Below are 17,839 nucleotides of genomic sequence, written 5' to 3' on the forward strand. Positions count from 1 at the left end.
TTTCAATTGGAAGCCAGTGCAATTCGTGAAGAAGAGGAGAGGCATGTTTCGGAAGCCGAAAGTCTAGCCACAGAATTCTGCACAACCTGCAGACAACGAATACAGGCCTTATCAATTCCCCTGTAGAGAATGTTCCCATAATCCACACGTGAGAGTTTCAAGGGCTGAATCAATGTTCTTTGTGCAGATTGAGGGATGATCCAAATACTCTTCCTCCCCCACATCATTTTAGCAAAACAAGTGGAGGCTACTTTGGCCATTTGGGGGCGCATAGACAGATTTTCATCCAACCAAAATCCCAAGCTTTTTATTTAGGGGATAGAGATGGACGAGCCCCCAAAGACTCAGGCCAATGTTGTGGACCCCAAATCTGTGAGTTCCTGCCTAAAACCATAACTTCGGTTTTGTTACCATTAAGTTGAAACTAGTTGCTTTAAATCCAGGAAGCAACTCGTCTTAAGCAGAGATAGAAGGCATCTGGGTTGTGCCCCTGTGACGACGACAAAGAAAAAATAATGTGTGCGATGTCTGCATACGAGAACAGTGTCAGGCCACAGCTCTTTACCACATCAACAAGAGGGAGAACATATAGATTGAACAGCATTGGGTTCAACGCGGAGCCCTGGGGAACTCCTGAAGTCCAGGCACAAATCCCTGACCTAGCATATGACAAGAAGACTTGAAATTACTTATTGTTAAAAAAAAGAGGACAGCCAAACTAGGACTGCCCCATCAAGACCTAATGTCGTAAGTCTTTACAAAAGGATAGAGTGAGACACAGTATAGAAGGACACGATGAGATCTAATAGGATCAGCACAGCAGTTCCATCCTCATCCAGGAGCCGTTTTAGATCTTCCGTAACTCCTAGGAGAGCAGACTCCGTACTGTTTCCGCCTAAAACCCGATTGGAAGGAGTGAAGAAGTTGCTGGGCTTCCACAAAGGTGGTAAGCTGCGAGTGTACATGGTTTTCCAAACATTTGGAAAACATGGGCAAGGAGATGGGTCTAAAATTAGCCCGGTTAGTTGGGTCGACATTGGTCTTCTTTAAAAATGGGAGGATCATAGCGTGTTTCCAGAACCATGGAACACTGCTGAAGCCTACAGCAATGCCAAGAGCTTTAAAATAAGACAATTCGACAGAACGCCCAATGAAATGACGTCTGCAATCAAAATGGCATATGGACATTTACACTATGCAACAACTTTCTGCCAATGTGAAAAAAGCAGCCTTTTTTGAGGCTAACTAAAGAATAATGCAAAAATTGGCTCAAAACAGCCACACATCCAGCACTGCCACCAGAACAGTGCAATAACCTGACTGGATCCTTATTCTCTCGAAAACTCGAACACAAACAAGTAATATTTCGGCCACAAAGTCACAAACTGATGATCAGACAAAAGGAGCCCACAGAGGTGTAATTGGAAAGGGAATTGAATTACTTCACAATTAACTCTCTAAACTACGCACATAATTATGTTTTGTCAACTTCTTCAGTCTCACAAGTAGATTAAATTGGGTTCACCACTTTTTCTTTGATACCTTCTTCACAACCTAGGCGCACAGAGACATGCTTGTCTCTATTCTTCCAGACAACATTTATTTGTTCCTTTGAGAAAAGCTGCATGCAAACGCACTTTAATCTATATAACCTTCCATTTCGGTTTTTTAACACCAGTTGTGCCTCCGCAGTGTGCATGAACTGTGAAAGAATGCCTTTCTGACGACCAAGTGGTGCCCCATCGCAAATTATCCACTCAAGGCTGGTTCGACCCTCATTTTGATAAATAACATTTGAAGACTAAAAAATTTAGAAATGTTCTTCTCCAATGCTACAAACTTTTAAAGCTTAACTGTATAGGTGGGCGCGCGTGTGTGCGTGTCTGTGTGGTATCACTTTGCTTTGATGCATTTACAGTGTTGTCTTTCCATCGAGTGCAATATGATGTTTCTGTGGCAGTGCTGGCAAAAAAGAAAGCCATCTCGATTAAGGAGGACCTGGCAACTATTCTTATGTCAAAAGTGCGTTAGGGACCAACCCCAACAAATCATCTCGTGCTCCAGTACAGATTGTCTAAGTAAAAAAAAAAATGTTGGGCAATGCCAACTTGCCTGCCTTGTACTGTGTTAAGATCTCAGAGGGATTACCTAGGGAGAGCCACTTTCAGTGGGGTGAGGTGGGTGAGCGCACCTAGGGGAGCGGTGAGTCTCCAGTGTGAAACCCCGCCCAGACTAGAGGAGCAACTTCTACTGCTGGGAGATCTAAGCTGGGTATTTTTGCAGTAAGGAAATGCCTTTTCATATTACCAAAGCTATAATATATAGTCAACAGCACAGAGAAAACAGACGTGAAATGCTATGACCCTATATTGATCATGTTAGTGGGTGCAATAGGCAACTAAAGCCATATGCTAAACGAGACCTGTTCCTGCGCCAGTATATACCAATCCTACCAAACTCAATGGAATTCATTATATTAACCATAGAAGAGCAAAAAACTAAGTGCTAAACATGAAAATAATTAAATGTATGAATTTGTGCTGTATGCAGCTGGGCACTTCACTTGAACTAGCATTTGTGACCTACACATTACATAACGATCTCCACAACAAATATGTTATTCCACCGTACAATTTCCACAATTGCAAACCTGTGACCGATTATGTCTTCAGCAGGTATACTAACCCACTCAAGATATATTATGATTATTCCAATCTGAGATCAGATTACACATAAATCTCTGTACCACACACATTATCAACCTACCTTGCTGCAAAGGATGGCCAGCTATCTTGTTCTGGGCTGGGTTGTCCCACTGTTCAGTCCTTATTCCTGCTACATGGAACCAAATGTCCCACATTTTGCAACTCGAAGGACAAGAAAGTTCGGAGCTGCTAGGTGGGGCACCTCGATCAGCGAGGTAGGGTGTCCGACTTTCATTCTTCCAGACCTGAATGAGCTGTAAAATGGGTGCCTCTCTATGGTTTGGCAGGAGGAGCTCCAGCATGCTGGGGTCCATTCACAATGCAGTGTAAGGAGCATGTTTACATTTAGAGATAGATGCATGTGACCACCTGCAGTTACACATCCCTGAATGTGTGAATGAAACCATGCTGGGGGTTAAATTTGTCATTATCAGAAAAAAATACTGGTAATTTGTTTACATTTTGCTGTTTTGGGAGGGCCAAGAAATGATAGTTGAATAAATGTGTGTAAAAGCCTCGCTATACTTTTTAACATAGCAATTATCGCTCTGGTTTAACAATCATTAAATAATACTTTAGATAGCTCCCAAATACTTAATTGAATAATACTTTAGCCAGCTACCAAATACTTAATAAGTGATTTCTATTTGTTATTTTAAATTTATATTTCAAAGAGGAAAATACCGTGCTGATTTACTCAATATGTTTTTACTGACCATGACATCAACTTGAAACCAGGATGTAAAAATACTGGCAAAACCATAGTGGGTGGCCTGCCCAGAAAATATGCCTTTGGAGTTTGTTTCTTCCATTGAGCCACTTTCAAAGTGTTCTCATATTGTCAGATTAGTGTCGAGAAGAAGAGAATAGGACTTGGTAAAGTATGTGAACTGAGGCTACAGTACAGCACTGATTGCTCCAGAAGCTGTAAGATTACCACGATATTGCATTATAGTGAGCAGGCCATGAGACTGGGCCATGTCCTCCTACATCCCAGGTGAGATATCCAGTCCAGTTTTTTCGAACCACAAACTTATCAGCTGCTTTTAGCTTGACTATAAATGCTCTCAATCTTGTCAACAAATGAAGCACGGGAATAGGTTTAGTGGTTGACGAAAGAGCACAAGCTGTGGCCAAATGGGGAGTCCCAGATTAAAAACCATTTCTTCTGGATCCATGGTTTTCAAATCGACCACACGTGGAGTGGCGGTGATTGGCACTGAAAAGGTCAAGAGGGTCTCCCCCAGTGTTTCCCTCTAAACTGCACGCGCTCGCGCACCTCTTCCACCCTGAGTGCGCAGTGTCATATGTGAAGCGCGTACAGAGCAGATCCATCTAGGGCGGGGCAGGGAAGTTTCCTTTTTATGGCAGCTTGTGCTCACATTCAGCACAAGAAGCTGCATTTGTTTTCATAATGGAGCGCGGCTGGGGGCTAATTGTGGGCCATTGTGAAAATATTTCTGTTAATTGCAACGCATGATGGTGCTGCGATTAACAGGAAAACTTTCACAAATGCCCACAGCCTCACTCTGTTAAGGAACGAAATGCAGCAAGTCCAAAAGCACGACGTGTAAAGCACAAGTCGTGCTTTTGGGCTTTCTGTATTTCATTTAGGTCTTGGAAAAGGGATTGCAACAAATGTGGGACTAAGTGCTATACCCAAGGGTGGGGTGCTCATGATGGCCAAATCAATGTCGCTCTAAATGGTACTGTAAGACCTGCCCCTCTTGTCTTTTAGGGCTAGTGGAACTCTTTGCTCCATGAACCCAGGCTGAAACCCCCTATTTGCAGGAAATAGGCAGATGAAGACTAGGTGGTGTAGCGGGATTAACACACCACTCCCCCTCGGGAGATCCTGAACTCCCAAACAGTTCTCCAACACCCATCCACTGTAACTTACTTACCCAGATACCCAGTAATGACTCGTGGTTGCTTACTCTATTTTTTTACTACAAGACCACTCCAGGCTTCTGGAAGAGGCAGAGAGACAGAGAGGCTCCTCCTTTTATTAGTATTTATTCTAAGCCTTACCTCGTAAAGAGGGCTATCATATATCACTGCCATTGTTTTCATGTTGGTGAAAAAGGCTTTCGCCTCCATTTTGGACTTCAACAAGCTAAGTCAGTTCCTCCACATTGAGAAGTTTAAAATGCTAACTTTGGTGAAGATGTTGACAGTACAGTTATTACAGGAAGTACTTCTTTCACATTAGGGATCTGGACTCGATAGCTGCCTCTCGGCTGTAGCAGAAGGTCCGCTGCTATCCATAGTTAAACCATTGCTTTTGTCCTTTAATGCTGCTTTGAGGCAGTATGCCCCAATGCTCTAAAGCTTATAAAGCTTTGAGTTCTTTCACTATGCCAGATCACCTTTGGTATTATTCAAAATGATTAGGTTAATTGAGTTGATTCTGGACTCCAGCCTGGCAGTATTTCTGCCTTAAGAAATAGCTGCCATCAGCCAGACTGTGCAGCACTTTATGGCAGATATGTGACAACTTGATTGTCTGAGTATTCTTGGATTACAGGTGTACTGTAATGTGCATGCTAGAACATGCCCTTAAGTTTGTTGTCCCTCAGTGGCATTCTGTGCCAGTACTCTGGACTTGTAGATACTGTAGGAGGTAATTTAAAGAAACATTGGAGGAAATGAATAATGTGTTGCAGAATATTTGACCACATCAGACATGAAGTGTTTTTATTTTCTTATTTTTTGGTTTGCACCTGGAAAAGCAGCATACACTCCTATTTTCAGGCTGAAGTTTATAAGAACTATATTGGACTAAAGATGTAAATGTTTTGATTTTATTTAGTTTTCCAGGAACTGTGTGCTTTAACTTTTCCAATTTTTTCTGCAACCTTCTCAAATGTGATTACTATACAAATATCCATGGTAGCCCACAGCCAGGTATAGACGGTTCAGTGTACCTTTTGACTTTTCTTAGTATAGATCCAGTAGTGTTGCATGCAGTGCTTCAAATTAAATTGAGACGGTGGTTTCCGGTGCTCAGCATTGGCACTTAATTGTCAACATCAGCACTTATGACATTCTGCCACAAGGTGGCAGTGTGCCGTTATCCTACTCGTCTCTGTATTAGTTATTTATGAATATAGTATATATATTAAAAATGACTAACACCTGCCACCTGAGCCACTCTTACAGCTTTGGAGGACTGGAATAGTCTAAATTGTCACTTTTGGAAGAGTGGGATGCTTTATTAGTGCTTACCGGTCTTGAAGTTCCAGCTTTGTCTGGTAGACCGAGGACGCCAACAATACGGAGGCCAGAGTCAGACTGACAGCATTGTGAGTGCAGCGATTTCCGGCTCCTCAACTTCACCCAGGTGAGCTCACTGCCCGTAGTCGCCATTTCAGATCCTGACTCCATCCCTTCTTCTCCTCCTCACCCCAGCTCCTCTGCTCTCCTCGAAGGCCCATGTGGTGTGTAGTGCACGCGTTCAGGGTAGGAAAGAAACTGAAAGTGTTTCACGTTGACTTTGTGCCAATGTGAACCTAACCAATCCTGGAGCTTCTCTCAGCATGAGAGAAGCCCCAGGATTAGTTTGAGCAGGCTAACTTAGTGCTCCTTTTGAGCCTAGGTCCCTGCAATACCCAGCAGGTTAACACCAGCTATGTGTTGTGCAGTGTAAAGTGTACATGTCTAGCTGGCCGTCGCAAGATGGCCGGTCAATCCGACATGTGCACTGGGCAGCCAGCTTCAAAAATCACCCCGATCATGTGGCTGCCATCAGCCCCGCTCTGAAACTCTGACACTCGCCGCTAGAACAGCGTGCTCATGCCTGACTGCCTGTGAAAATTATAAAGTAGTAACAATGGTATGGTCTAGAGAGTGGGGGAGAGTCGCCGCAGGCGGGGCGACGCTCCTCCGCCCTTTAAAAGGAACCTCCCCCGGGGTAATATTAGATACAGTGCCCTGGGGGGCCAACTGGCCCGTGTGCCCATTTTCTTCACACAGCGCCGTATCATTTTAGACCAAGCGTCTGTTTGTTTTTAGTTCAAGCCGAGGCAGCACATGTGCTGCTCTACGAGGCATGCTGTATTGAGGTATGGCATAGAAGCTCTGCCCATTTCCCACCCATCTTTTTAAATGGCTCATGTCCTTTCGAAATCGTTGCTTTTCATTTGTGAATAGGCTTAGTAGTCCATCCTTGGTATCGCCTTGTCTTCATTTGTATCCCCCCCATAACGACTGGACTTTTTACTTGTGTTATTACACGGTCTGCTTTATCTAGTGGGTGAGCACTGTCTTCTTTAATGATCTTTCCTATTCCACCCACGATGATGCAGCATGCCGCCACCTTTTATATCACGTCATTTACTCATGTATTTTTTCATTTCCAGCGCAGTACGCTTTCACTACAGTGGCCACGCTTATTTAATTTATGGCGTGGTCGCTTTCACTTGAGCAGCTGTGCTTATTTATTTAATCACAGCACAACTGCTTTCACTTTTGCGTCTGCGCTACAAAAGCTTTTTCTTTCTTTATTTTATTACACTGTTAAAAAGTGCTCCATAGGCACTTTTACTTTAATGTTGGCCTCGCCCCTTTCTTTAGACGCTACACCCACACGCGCGGTCTGGTTCTTGGCACGCATAACCTTGGCTCAGCACACAGAGACCTTACACTGCCGCACACAGAGGAAAAAAATTAGAGGGAACATTGGTCTCCACTGCCATGAGAAATGTTACAGGCCATGCCGAAATTTTTGATAAAATGTTTATTTCCAACATAGCAATAGAGCCGAGATCTGATGCCAAGTCTCCATAGTTTCAATGCTAAAACGTACACGCTGAATGAACTGCATCTAATGACATTGTCTGCGCCGCCCCCCCCCCCCCAAAGCCCCCCCCCCCCCCAGTGACTTGCTCACTTTGTTTGATGTCCTGGAAAAGTTTTATTGTACCACTCGCTATATGTATTGAGACTGTTTTGAACCTTCTGCAATATTTTCAAAACTGGAAAAAAGGCACACATAGATTAGACCTTTTCTTTGGATGCTGGGGCAGTACGTGGTTACTCAGCCAAATTTGTGGTGCATGCTCTTGTTTACCATTGGCGTTTCACGTCTTCAGAGTATTTTACTGTATTTGGTAATGGAATTATTCATGTCACAAACTTGTCTTCCAAAAGAGGCAATAGTGGGCAATCAACGTTTACTCAAGAAGGCGACTTCTAGAGTATCTAATACAGTCAGTGGTCGAAGTGGGCGGGATAGGAAGGGCACGGCGTGCCCCTACTTCGTTAATTGTATGCAATCCATTCCCCTACTTCTCTGTTTAGGTCTCGCCTGGCGTAGGCTGCGCACATGCGCAGTCTCGCTGGCGAGATTCAACGATTTCGGGGATTTTCTGTAATGGGCATTAAGCCCGCCCCTCTTTTCCATCGGCTGGCGTCACCGTTTATGCTAAACGGTGACCAGCCATTGGAAAAGAGGTGTGTGTGACGTTTTCGTCTGGCTTTCTGAGCTGTATCATTTGGACGGGCTCGCCTGCCTTCCTTGCGTCGTGAAAGCTTTCTTATCTTTATGGGGCCATGTGTTTCAAACACATGGCACCATAAAGACAAGAAAGCTTTCACAACGGACGAAAGTGGAAGCGGCCCGTGCTAGTTTTATTAGTCAGTTTGCAAGAAAATAGACTGCTGGAGGTCCGTATTTGCACCCGGCAAGGTGCTTCCCACCTCGCAACAGTTTTGTGCTGCTTTGTTTACATCGCCCTGCAGGTCATGTGTAACATGGATCTGAACAACAGCCCTTCTTCGGGTCACGCTTGCCTATGGGTGATAGCTAAAGTGCTGTGTCTATGTGTGGGATCGGAAACGAGGTCCGCATTTGAAAGGGATCAAACAAGCCGTGGCGGTGTGTGCAGTGTTGTTTACGATGTCCGGACACGTGCATCGCGGACGCTGTCCCCGGGAGCATAGTGTGTGCGGGCGCATCCTATCCCGGGCTGCCGTCAGCTGTTTCATGGAAGGGAGTGCTGGATCACGAATGAGGCTGCAGCCCGCACTGCTCTGACACCACGCAGTCACTGCACTGGTCGTGTGCTGACTGCACAGAAACTGAAAGGTCAGCCAGTGACCCGCAGGCCGGCAGGGGAGAGCGGGCGCAGCGTTGCACCTACAGCCCACTCTGCTCGCGTCTGAATGTGCACACACCCTAAATAGATATTATGTGTACTCACGCCCAACTCAGTGTGTTATTTTAAAGGAGCTAATTTCTTGCACTGCATTAAAATGTCATTTTAAGAAAAGCTAATTACACACTATTTTCTAGCGGATCTAAAAACAGATGGGCACGCGTTTTCTTATTTTCCCATACGAGGATATTGTTCTAAACGGATTTCTATGGGGGTATTTTCCCTGACCCTGCTTACAGCTGCCTGGTAAGTATGCAATATGCGGTTTGAATATTGAACGTGCTGTTTGTCCAGTAAGCCGAACTAGAGTCCCCGCGCTGGGCGCACCTGAAGCCCCTGGGCGGTGCCCATGCTCCCGGGCGGCCCAATGCACGGTAGTGCAATGTGCGTTTGTGGTGTGTGTGCCCGCGCTCTGCGGCGGCTAACTGTGCAACATCTCCTCTTCTCTCCTTTTCAGGATCAGGCTATTTTTGGTGCCTCAATCGCAGGCTCCGGTGAGCGTGAGATCATCGCCATCCAATCCAGAGTCCGGCAGCTAGTCCCAGCCCGGGGATTACACTTTACTTCTCATTCTTACAAACGGAGCCCGCAGCGCGCACGCACTCGCCTTCCTGAACCTCACTGCGGCTCGCGCAAATACGCCGGGCGTGCCGTGGAAGCGGCACGCGGGGCCCTGCGCGTGCCTCAGCAGCCAGTGTACCGCTATCTGCACATACAACGTGGTCTGTGATCGCACTGGCACTTTACACATCAGTGACACATTCGATGATGCTGCACTCTTTGCTGCAGCATGGGCTGCTTGGCCCAGATTGTTCCGGACAGCTGTCAACGATGCATTGGTGGGCAGATGTGAGCCATATCTTTAACGAAATATGAATTCGCCGCTCACGTTCAGTTTCGCCAATGTTGCACGCAAAATGCGACATTTCAAGATGACGAGGCGCAAAACAGCCTTTACATAATACCAGTGGTTATTTTTATAGTTTTATTTCTATGCATTGGGGAAATGAGACCTAATTAGACTGCCTACACTGGTTGTTTTTTAATGTAAAAAAATTTGCACAATAGAAGTAAGAACATATAGCATATGGATTATGTGATATTATTTACGTGGACATGTGATTATTTTACGTGTTCGAATGCGGACACATTAGATTAATGTGATAGAAAAAAATATCACATTAATAAAAGCCAGTACCATTTACAATACAAAACTCACACTAGTAAAAATGCAATGCAATAGATTTTGCAGTAACAACAAAGTTAGCTATTGCCATTTTGCATTACACCATTTGATTAATGCTTCACGAAAGTAAAAAAAGAAAACAATGACATGCTTCACGAAGGTAAAAAAAAAAAAGAAAACAATGACATTTGCAATGCCAATAGCTCAAAATAATGTCATTGCGAAACCTATTGCATTGTCAATGCTTTTTTTAGTAATGCGTCCCAGGACGTCAGAAATAGCAAAAGCCTTAGATAAGGTTCGGCCCTTCGTGGCTGTTTGAGAACGGGCTGGGTGGGAAGAGAAGGAAAAGGACTCTGTCTCTGTTCCTTCTTGCCCAGGGAAGACAAGGACAGTGTCCGCCTCCGCTCTGCCGCTGGCAGCTGCCCCCATCTCTCTCACGTCTTCTCTTTATGGCCTCTTTGTCTTCTCAGTTGCTGAAAACCGTGACTTCAAAAACGGCTCTTAACCTTTCTTTTTAGGTCTCGCCTAGCTATTGCGTTTACGCAATCGCTATGAGAGACTCTAGTAAGAGGGGCATTTCAAAGTGCTCCCAAAAGTGGATTGCATGGCGATCACGTGCATCTTGCCGCCATGCAATCCGTTTGGGGAAGCGCTTCAGCCCACTGGCGCATGCACGTGTAGCCACAGCCTTGGCATCATACTTCAAAGGGTCCGCTCCCCGCGCCTGGAATGCGCTCCCCCGCCCCCAGCACAGCATGCCGAGAGATTGTTTCCTCATGGCGCCTCTCACAACTGTCCACCACAGGGCTAGTCTCACGGACGCATTGCCATCCATCGATTTCACTTTCATGCCCGTGTTCTCTTTGCCTTTCAGCACACAGCCCGCCCTCCCCCCTCCGTGTTTTCTTGCAGCTTTGCCCAGATCTGAGTCTCAAACAACCAAAATAATAAGTTTGCCCTGCACGCTTTCTGCGCTTACAAAGTTAACATATGCCGCGCTCATTCCCTTTTCATCATTCTAAGGTCGATAACATTAGCTCCATTAATTCTGCGTCTAAGGATTTAAATAACCATATGTTTTCTTGCAACATTAGGCACTTCACACACACAGCCCCACTGCTCACACACACACACAAGCATCAAGGCAGCAACAGAATGCTCTGAGCCCCACCAGTGTTTGCCACACACACATGCCTCTCACACCTCGTGTTTTCTTCCAGCTTTGGCCCGTGTTCTTTGCCTTTCAGCACTCAGCTTCCCCGTAGCCACCCTTTAACGACCATCCTGCCACACTCATTCCATTTTAATCCTCGCTTTCACTTTCATGCCCGTGTTCTCTTTGCCTTTCAGCACACAGCTTCTCCGTAGCCACCATTTAACGACCATCCTGCCGTAAACACCATTTAACTACCATCCTTTTAGTTAAAATAAAAGAATTGCCTCTAAGGGTTTAAGGAACCATAGAAATATAAGGCAAGGCAACATACACTCCGAATGCCACTCAGAGCCACATAATTACATGCCACATAACTACAATGCACTCAATACAACAGACACTCCAAAAACCAATCAGTGCCACATAGTTACACACCACATAATTACACAGCGCTCAATGCCACATACACTTCAAATACCACTCAGCGCCACATAATTACACACCACATAATTACACTACACTCAATGCCACATGCACTCCAAATAACACTCAGTGCCAATTAATTACAATGCAAACAATGCAAGATACACTCAAAATAACACTCAATGCCACATAATTACACGCCACTAAAATCAACATACACTCCACACAAAACCACTCAGTGCCACATAATTATATTCTACAGAATTACACTCTATCTATCTATCACCCTCACTCTCTATCTATCTATCTATCTTATCTTATCTATCGGACTATTGCACTCTATCTATCGCATCACCACAGCATCACTTAGCACCACCACAGCATCACTCAAGGGCACCACTACATCACTATGCGCTACCACAGCATCAATTAACGCCACAGCATCACTCGACACCACCACAACATCACTCACCCCACCACAGTATCAATCTGTACAACCATTCAACAACTGGCTCTTATAAGTTCTCTCAATATTTAGGCTTTATTACAAATGGCACAAAAAAAAATGATATTTAACTTCTGTTCTTGGATTTTAGGCGCAATTAAATACACTAAACATAATCTTCACAAGAGTTATTAACAAAAGTTTAAACGATTGCCATTATAATTTACATTAACTTTTATTTAAGTATTAATTATTTGCAAAAATTAAAAGCCATTGTTATTTGTAATATCAATACATCTAAGTCACGTAAATACAACACATATTGCATTACAAATGCTATAGGTGTCACATTTGCAACAGTTAAAACTATTGACATTATACATGAGAAAGCTAGTAATTTCAATATTTTCAATACCAACACGTAAATAAAAAATTTGTCAATTTACAATACAAAAAGCTCAAACTTTCCCAATGCGAGACCTATTGCATTGCAAATGCTTGTCCTTTATTTGTTCCCCTGTGAAATGGATCCAAAAAAGAAAGAAGCCCTTTTGCTGCAAATGTATGTAATGTATTGAAGACGCTTCTCAAAGAATTTAGTAGTTCTTTATTTGTAGGCTGAAGATAAACTGCGGGTACTAAGGGCCCAGGAGCACGAAGACCGGTAGCGTTCAAACAGGCTCAACAGAGTGCCGAACTAGACCATGAATGGAACCAATAGCCTTACTAATACCAATTTACATAACAATAGACCTAACAGAGAAGAAATACTGACATAGCATGCCACAATGTTTTTTTCTGACATTTTTCTATTCCAAAATGCAGCGTCAGGGCGGAGAGAAAAAAAGGTTTAAAACAGGACAAATAAAAAAAACAAGTCAGAATGGTCGCAAAGTGGCCAGATTGGTTTTATTCGCACCAAAACACATTAGGGCCCCTTTACAGAGTTTGCCAGTGAAGGAAGCACCACTTTTGTTTTGTCATCTTTCTTTAACCCCTTCCATGCTGCGCAGATTCCGCCGCTGTGCTGACGGAATCTTGCGCGGGCGTGGTCATGACGGAACGGTTCCGTCATGAGCACAGCTCAACCGTGGCTCATGACGGAACCGTTCCGTCATGAGCACCGAAGGGGTTAAACAACTGGGAATATTTATAAAGTGAGAGAGCGCAGCGTTAGCCTTCTTGGATTAACGCCACGCTCCGCAACTACAGAAATGCAGGACTGCACCAAATTTACCACAATATGGTACAGCCCTGCATTTCCCCCTGCGCTGGTGATATTTGCAGCTGCCTAGCGCCAACGCAGTCGCTCTTGCACCATAGTGCAAGGATGCCTGGGTCGTGGCGGAATGATTGTTTATGTGCAGGAAGGCGTCCCTTCCTGCACATAAACAATCTTAAATGGTGATTTGTAACTTCTATGTGTGCTGCTTTGTGCAGCACATATAGAAGTTGCAACTCATCATTTTTTTAAATGACTGTTTATGTGCAAGAAGGGACACATTACTGTACATAAACAATCATGCATGGCGTTTTGCTGTTTTTCTGTGTGCTGCACAATGCAGCACACATAAAAACAGCGAAAACAAGGAGAAATAATACATTTCTCCTTGTTGCGCCCTGTTAAGGCCACGTTGTTCCTGCTTACATTTCACATGCTTTACTTAATCTTGCATTCCCTATGAGTAATTGCTTTTTCCAAGATGTTATTACTTTTTATCAGGCAGCATATTACCCGTCTAGTGCATAATTTGAATTGAGTCGCATCCAGGTGTTTATAGCGCAGTACAATTGGGTTATAGCTGAAGGCAGTTTCTCTCAGTAGGGCGGTATGGTGTTTAGTGGGGGAGAGGATGTGGCACTATGGCTAGAGCAGCCAACTTTCAACTGCGGAACCAAGTTCAGCCTTCATGACCACTCCATCAATCCACTCTCCTGAGGGAGCACATTCCCATGCTTGACCTTAGGAGGCCCAGCTAGACTGTAGAAGCCACGGTGTCTTAGCACCAGCAGGTGGACCCTACCAGTGGCAAGTGTGGGTTAACCTTGAAGGCCTGTCCATCACAATCCATGCTGAAGATCACCTCCAGTCTTGTGGACAGGCTTACGAAGCAACACACCCCAGAGTGAAAGTGACTCTGTCACTGAAGTCACAGGACCCTTGAAGTCAATCTTCCTCACCCATTGGTACCTTAATTGGCCTGGTTTCAGTAGTACTAGTGCAATTCACCAGGGATTTGCAATGCAGGATTTGTACGCACACCAAACGAAGTTCGTAAACTTCACAGCCTCTCTGCTCCATGCACAAGCACTTTTAACATGTGTTGCCTGCTTTGGGGCCAGTAGAATTATGCAGCAAGAGAGAACAAAATTATGCCACAGTGTTGACTAAATTATGCAGCAAACAAAAAGGCTGCAGCGTAATGCGCTATATTTTCTGATACTTTATTATTTTTAGATTTTTATACATACGAAAAGTCTCTGCAAAAATTTTGCCTCATTAGTACCAGTGTAACAGTCAACTGCAGCAGTGAGAAAGGTGACCAGTCAACCTTTGCAAAGGGCCCTCTGCTATGCAGCAATACAAGTAAAAAAATTTAGTAACTTCTGATCCATTTGAGCTACAAACAATTTATTAGTTAAAATCATCAGATTGCAGCAGATGGTGTATTATGTGGCAAATATGGCAGAGCCATAATTAGGTGGAAAACATTTGCAAACTGGGATATTTTGTCATTCATGTTTGAACTGCTCTTGTGGAAAAAGGGAGGAGAAGTGCTGATGACAGAAACTGCATGGCTCGGAGACAAATGGCTTGTACTTCCACTTTTAAGTGTATTTGGGACATTCTGTGATTGGAAACGTACTCGACTTTGTGAATACATTTTAATGTGAATAACTCATATACAACCTTTAATAAACATGTTTATCTATTGGTTGAATTAAATAATCTAATAAATTGTAACTGGTCAGTGAAATACCAAACAAATACTAACAAGAATTGGCATAGCCAATAGGTCTCGCTTTTGGGACCTTATAAGTATTTAGTTATGCAGCACAATATCCTTTGTGCAATAACATCAACTGTTGCATGGCTAAAAACGTATAAGGTCCCAAAGGCAAGACCTATTGGCTATTCCAATGCTTGTCAGAGTGTGCATGAGTGGTTTGGTCGGTCCCAGAGGGCCGACCAAACAGTAAGGGCCCACAGCATTGGGCAAGCCACTCCTCCCCGAACTGCCCCCAACCAGGCATACCCTTCTGCTTTCTCGCAGTGCGAGAAGCTGAAACATAAAATGGTATTTAAAATACCATTTTATGTTTCTGCTTCTCACACTGCGAGAAAGCAGTGGGGCGACGCTACTCCCCCCCTAATGGAGGAGCCGCCCCTGGCATTGTAGATGAGTTTGATACATAAATGGTTTGTAGGTGGCCCCCCGGAAGCAGAGACTGCCTCCTCTGTGTGTGGCACTGTACAAAACGTGCATGCATGCTTCCTGGGGTCAATAAAGGGCGAGCAGTCAAAGGCCAGTTGTACTAATGACATGGGCGCCTCCGACGTGCAACAGCTGCTGCTTTTAGTCTACTCAGCCAATAACTGGTCTGCTATCTACGTTGCCATCGCCAGAACCAAAGTAGCCCGATTCTTTCCCAGCTTCTCCAACTGACAATAGACACATTGTGTGATTCTAGGCCAATCACTTATCTCCCTGCACCCTAGCTGCCTTCTCTGCGAGTGCTCGGAAACAGACTATTCCCATTGTCAAGTATTGTGTAGAATAATAGTTACAAATACACACAGTAGATATTAACGACATACAACAGCTGGTTACATTGACTAGAACCACTCAAATGTAATAGCGCAGTCTTCACTTTTAGGTAAAGTGCAGACCTAGTTATACGCGCATGCAGAACTCAACACACTCACGTGTGCTCATATCATTCACAGTGCACAAATACAGCCATGAAGTGCACTTGTTCTTATAGTAAAACGTACTGAGCATTGCGTGCACTTTCTAATGCAGAGTATAGACACAGTCAATTTTCAGAAATACACACATGGACATAATGTACATTTTCAGATTCGTAGTCCATTGAGATCTTTGTGCCAAGGTCCATTTCAGAAGCAGACCGAGGGCTGCAGTGGTTACATGAGTAGAGGCTGGTGAGGTGTGGGTTAAATCTGTTTACTTTCGGTACTATGGAATTTGCTCAGCAACACGGAGTCGCCAGGATGAGAAGCATTGGCCGCGCGGCCGTGCAATTAACGCTGCGCGGCTGTGAAAGAGAAAGTGAGCCAGACGGGTAACATGGAAGGAGGGGGGTGGGGCGGTGAGTGCTAAAGCAACATAGGGAAGGCTGACATATGGTAAGCACTTTTGCGGCCGCTTTGATGTTCTTAGTGGCCGCGCGGCTCACTGAGAACATCAAAGCGGCCGCAAAAGTAATCAGCAGGCTGACAAATGGTGCGCGCGCCCGGCGCACATGCACGGTAGTTGGCGGCCTGAAAAGCACTAGTTTGCACTTCCAAATCCCGCTTTCTAAAGCTATCGCCAGAACAGCGCTAAAGCGCTGGCTCAGGCGAGACCTAAAAACTGGGATGTTTTGCTCTTTCTGGTCACACCTCTTACTCCGCCTACTGACCCAGTCAACGGGTTATTCCCGCCCTCTGATTCTCCACCCACAGTACCCCTACTTTTTTTTCCCTACTTGGACCTCTGAATACAGTACTCCATGAGTTGATGGTACCACGCTTTATAAATGCAATATCCAGACCAGTTATGTCTTTTAAAAAGGCCAGATTTAGAAGAAAAGGTTCAACTCATAGCTTCCCCCACTAACACTCCACAAACCAGTATTCTGATGTCTACACGCATGCAAAACCCCTCAGCGCGTGCAAACTGTGATACGAAGTGAAAATGTAAAGTTGGCCACCCTACTACCCATAATCAGTATTACACCCCGACACATTCTGCCTACGGCAGTTTATTAGCACACTAGGCTATCTTATAAAGTGTTGGTGTTTTCCCACAGGTAAGCCAGGCACCTTTACTATCGCATTTTTCCTTACGTCTTCCTCCCTAATGTTCTCACAGTGTCTTATTTTACATTCCCAGCACTACCACGCATTTTGCGTGTTTTATTTCCCTATGCAGCGAATAGTGTTTTTGCCACCGTGTGAAAGTGTCGTTTTATCTGTGCTTATCTTTGGCGTAGGTTTATTATCTACCTTTAATGCGTGACGTTTCCTTCTTTACACTATTGAAGTCTACCGGCCCAAACCCCTGTCTCCTCACCTCCTGCAGCTTCTCCTCCGCCATTTCTGCAGCTTCAGCGCCGTTGCCAAGAGACAAGCTGGAACTCTGAACCGGAAGCGGGTGTATAAACGCTTAGGATGTAAACGAAAGAGGAGTTACCAGTTACCACCAGTGCAGTGGCCATCTTTGATAGGAAACAGCTCGTGGTCAAAAGGAGAATAAAGCCGTGTTTTTCCAGGTTGAACCAAAAATGTATAACAAAGGACTAGTGTTATGAGATCGTATTAAGCAGTGGCCGCCGTCTGTAGATCAGAAATGATTTGTAATCTATTCCTTTCTTTACGTATTTAAGATACAAATGATTACTTTCTGTACAGCTATAAACTGTAGAGACAGAACAAGCATTTGAATGCAAGCGGTCTCGCCTTTGGGACCTTATATGTATTTAGCTATGTGGCACATTAGCCTGAGTGCTGAAACATCTACTATTCTTTAACATGCAGGG

General features: G+C 44.5%; 1 protein-coding gene across 1 annotated transcript in view; it reads right to left on the reverse strand.

Moving 5' to 3' along the window:
- Nucleotides 1–17,459, reverse strand: part of BBS4 (Bardet-Biedl syndrome 4) — a 532,628-nt gene extending 515,169 nt beyond the window's left edge. The window contains exon 1 of the mRNA XM_085643924.1: nt 17,374–17,459. Coding sequence (XP_085500050.1) covers nt 17,374–17,397 — 24 coding nt within the window. The 5' untranslated portion in view covers nt 17,398–17,459. The remainder of the gene's footprint in view (nt 1–17,373) is intronic.
- Between the last annotated feature and the right edge of the window lie 380 nt (nt 17,460–17,839).

Source organism: Triturus cristatus, chromosome 3_1 (genome assembly GCF_964204655.1).
Source record: "Triturus cristatus chromosome 3_1, aTriCri1.1, whole genome shotgun sequence".
NCBI classification, from domain to species: Eukaryota; Metazoa; Chordata; class Amphibia; order Caudata; family Salamandridae; genus Triturus; species Triturus cristatus.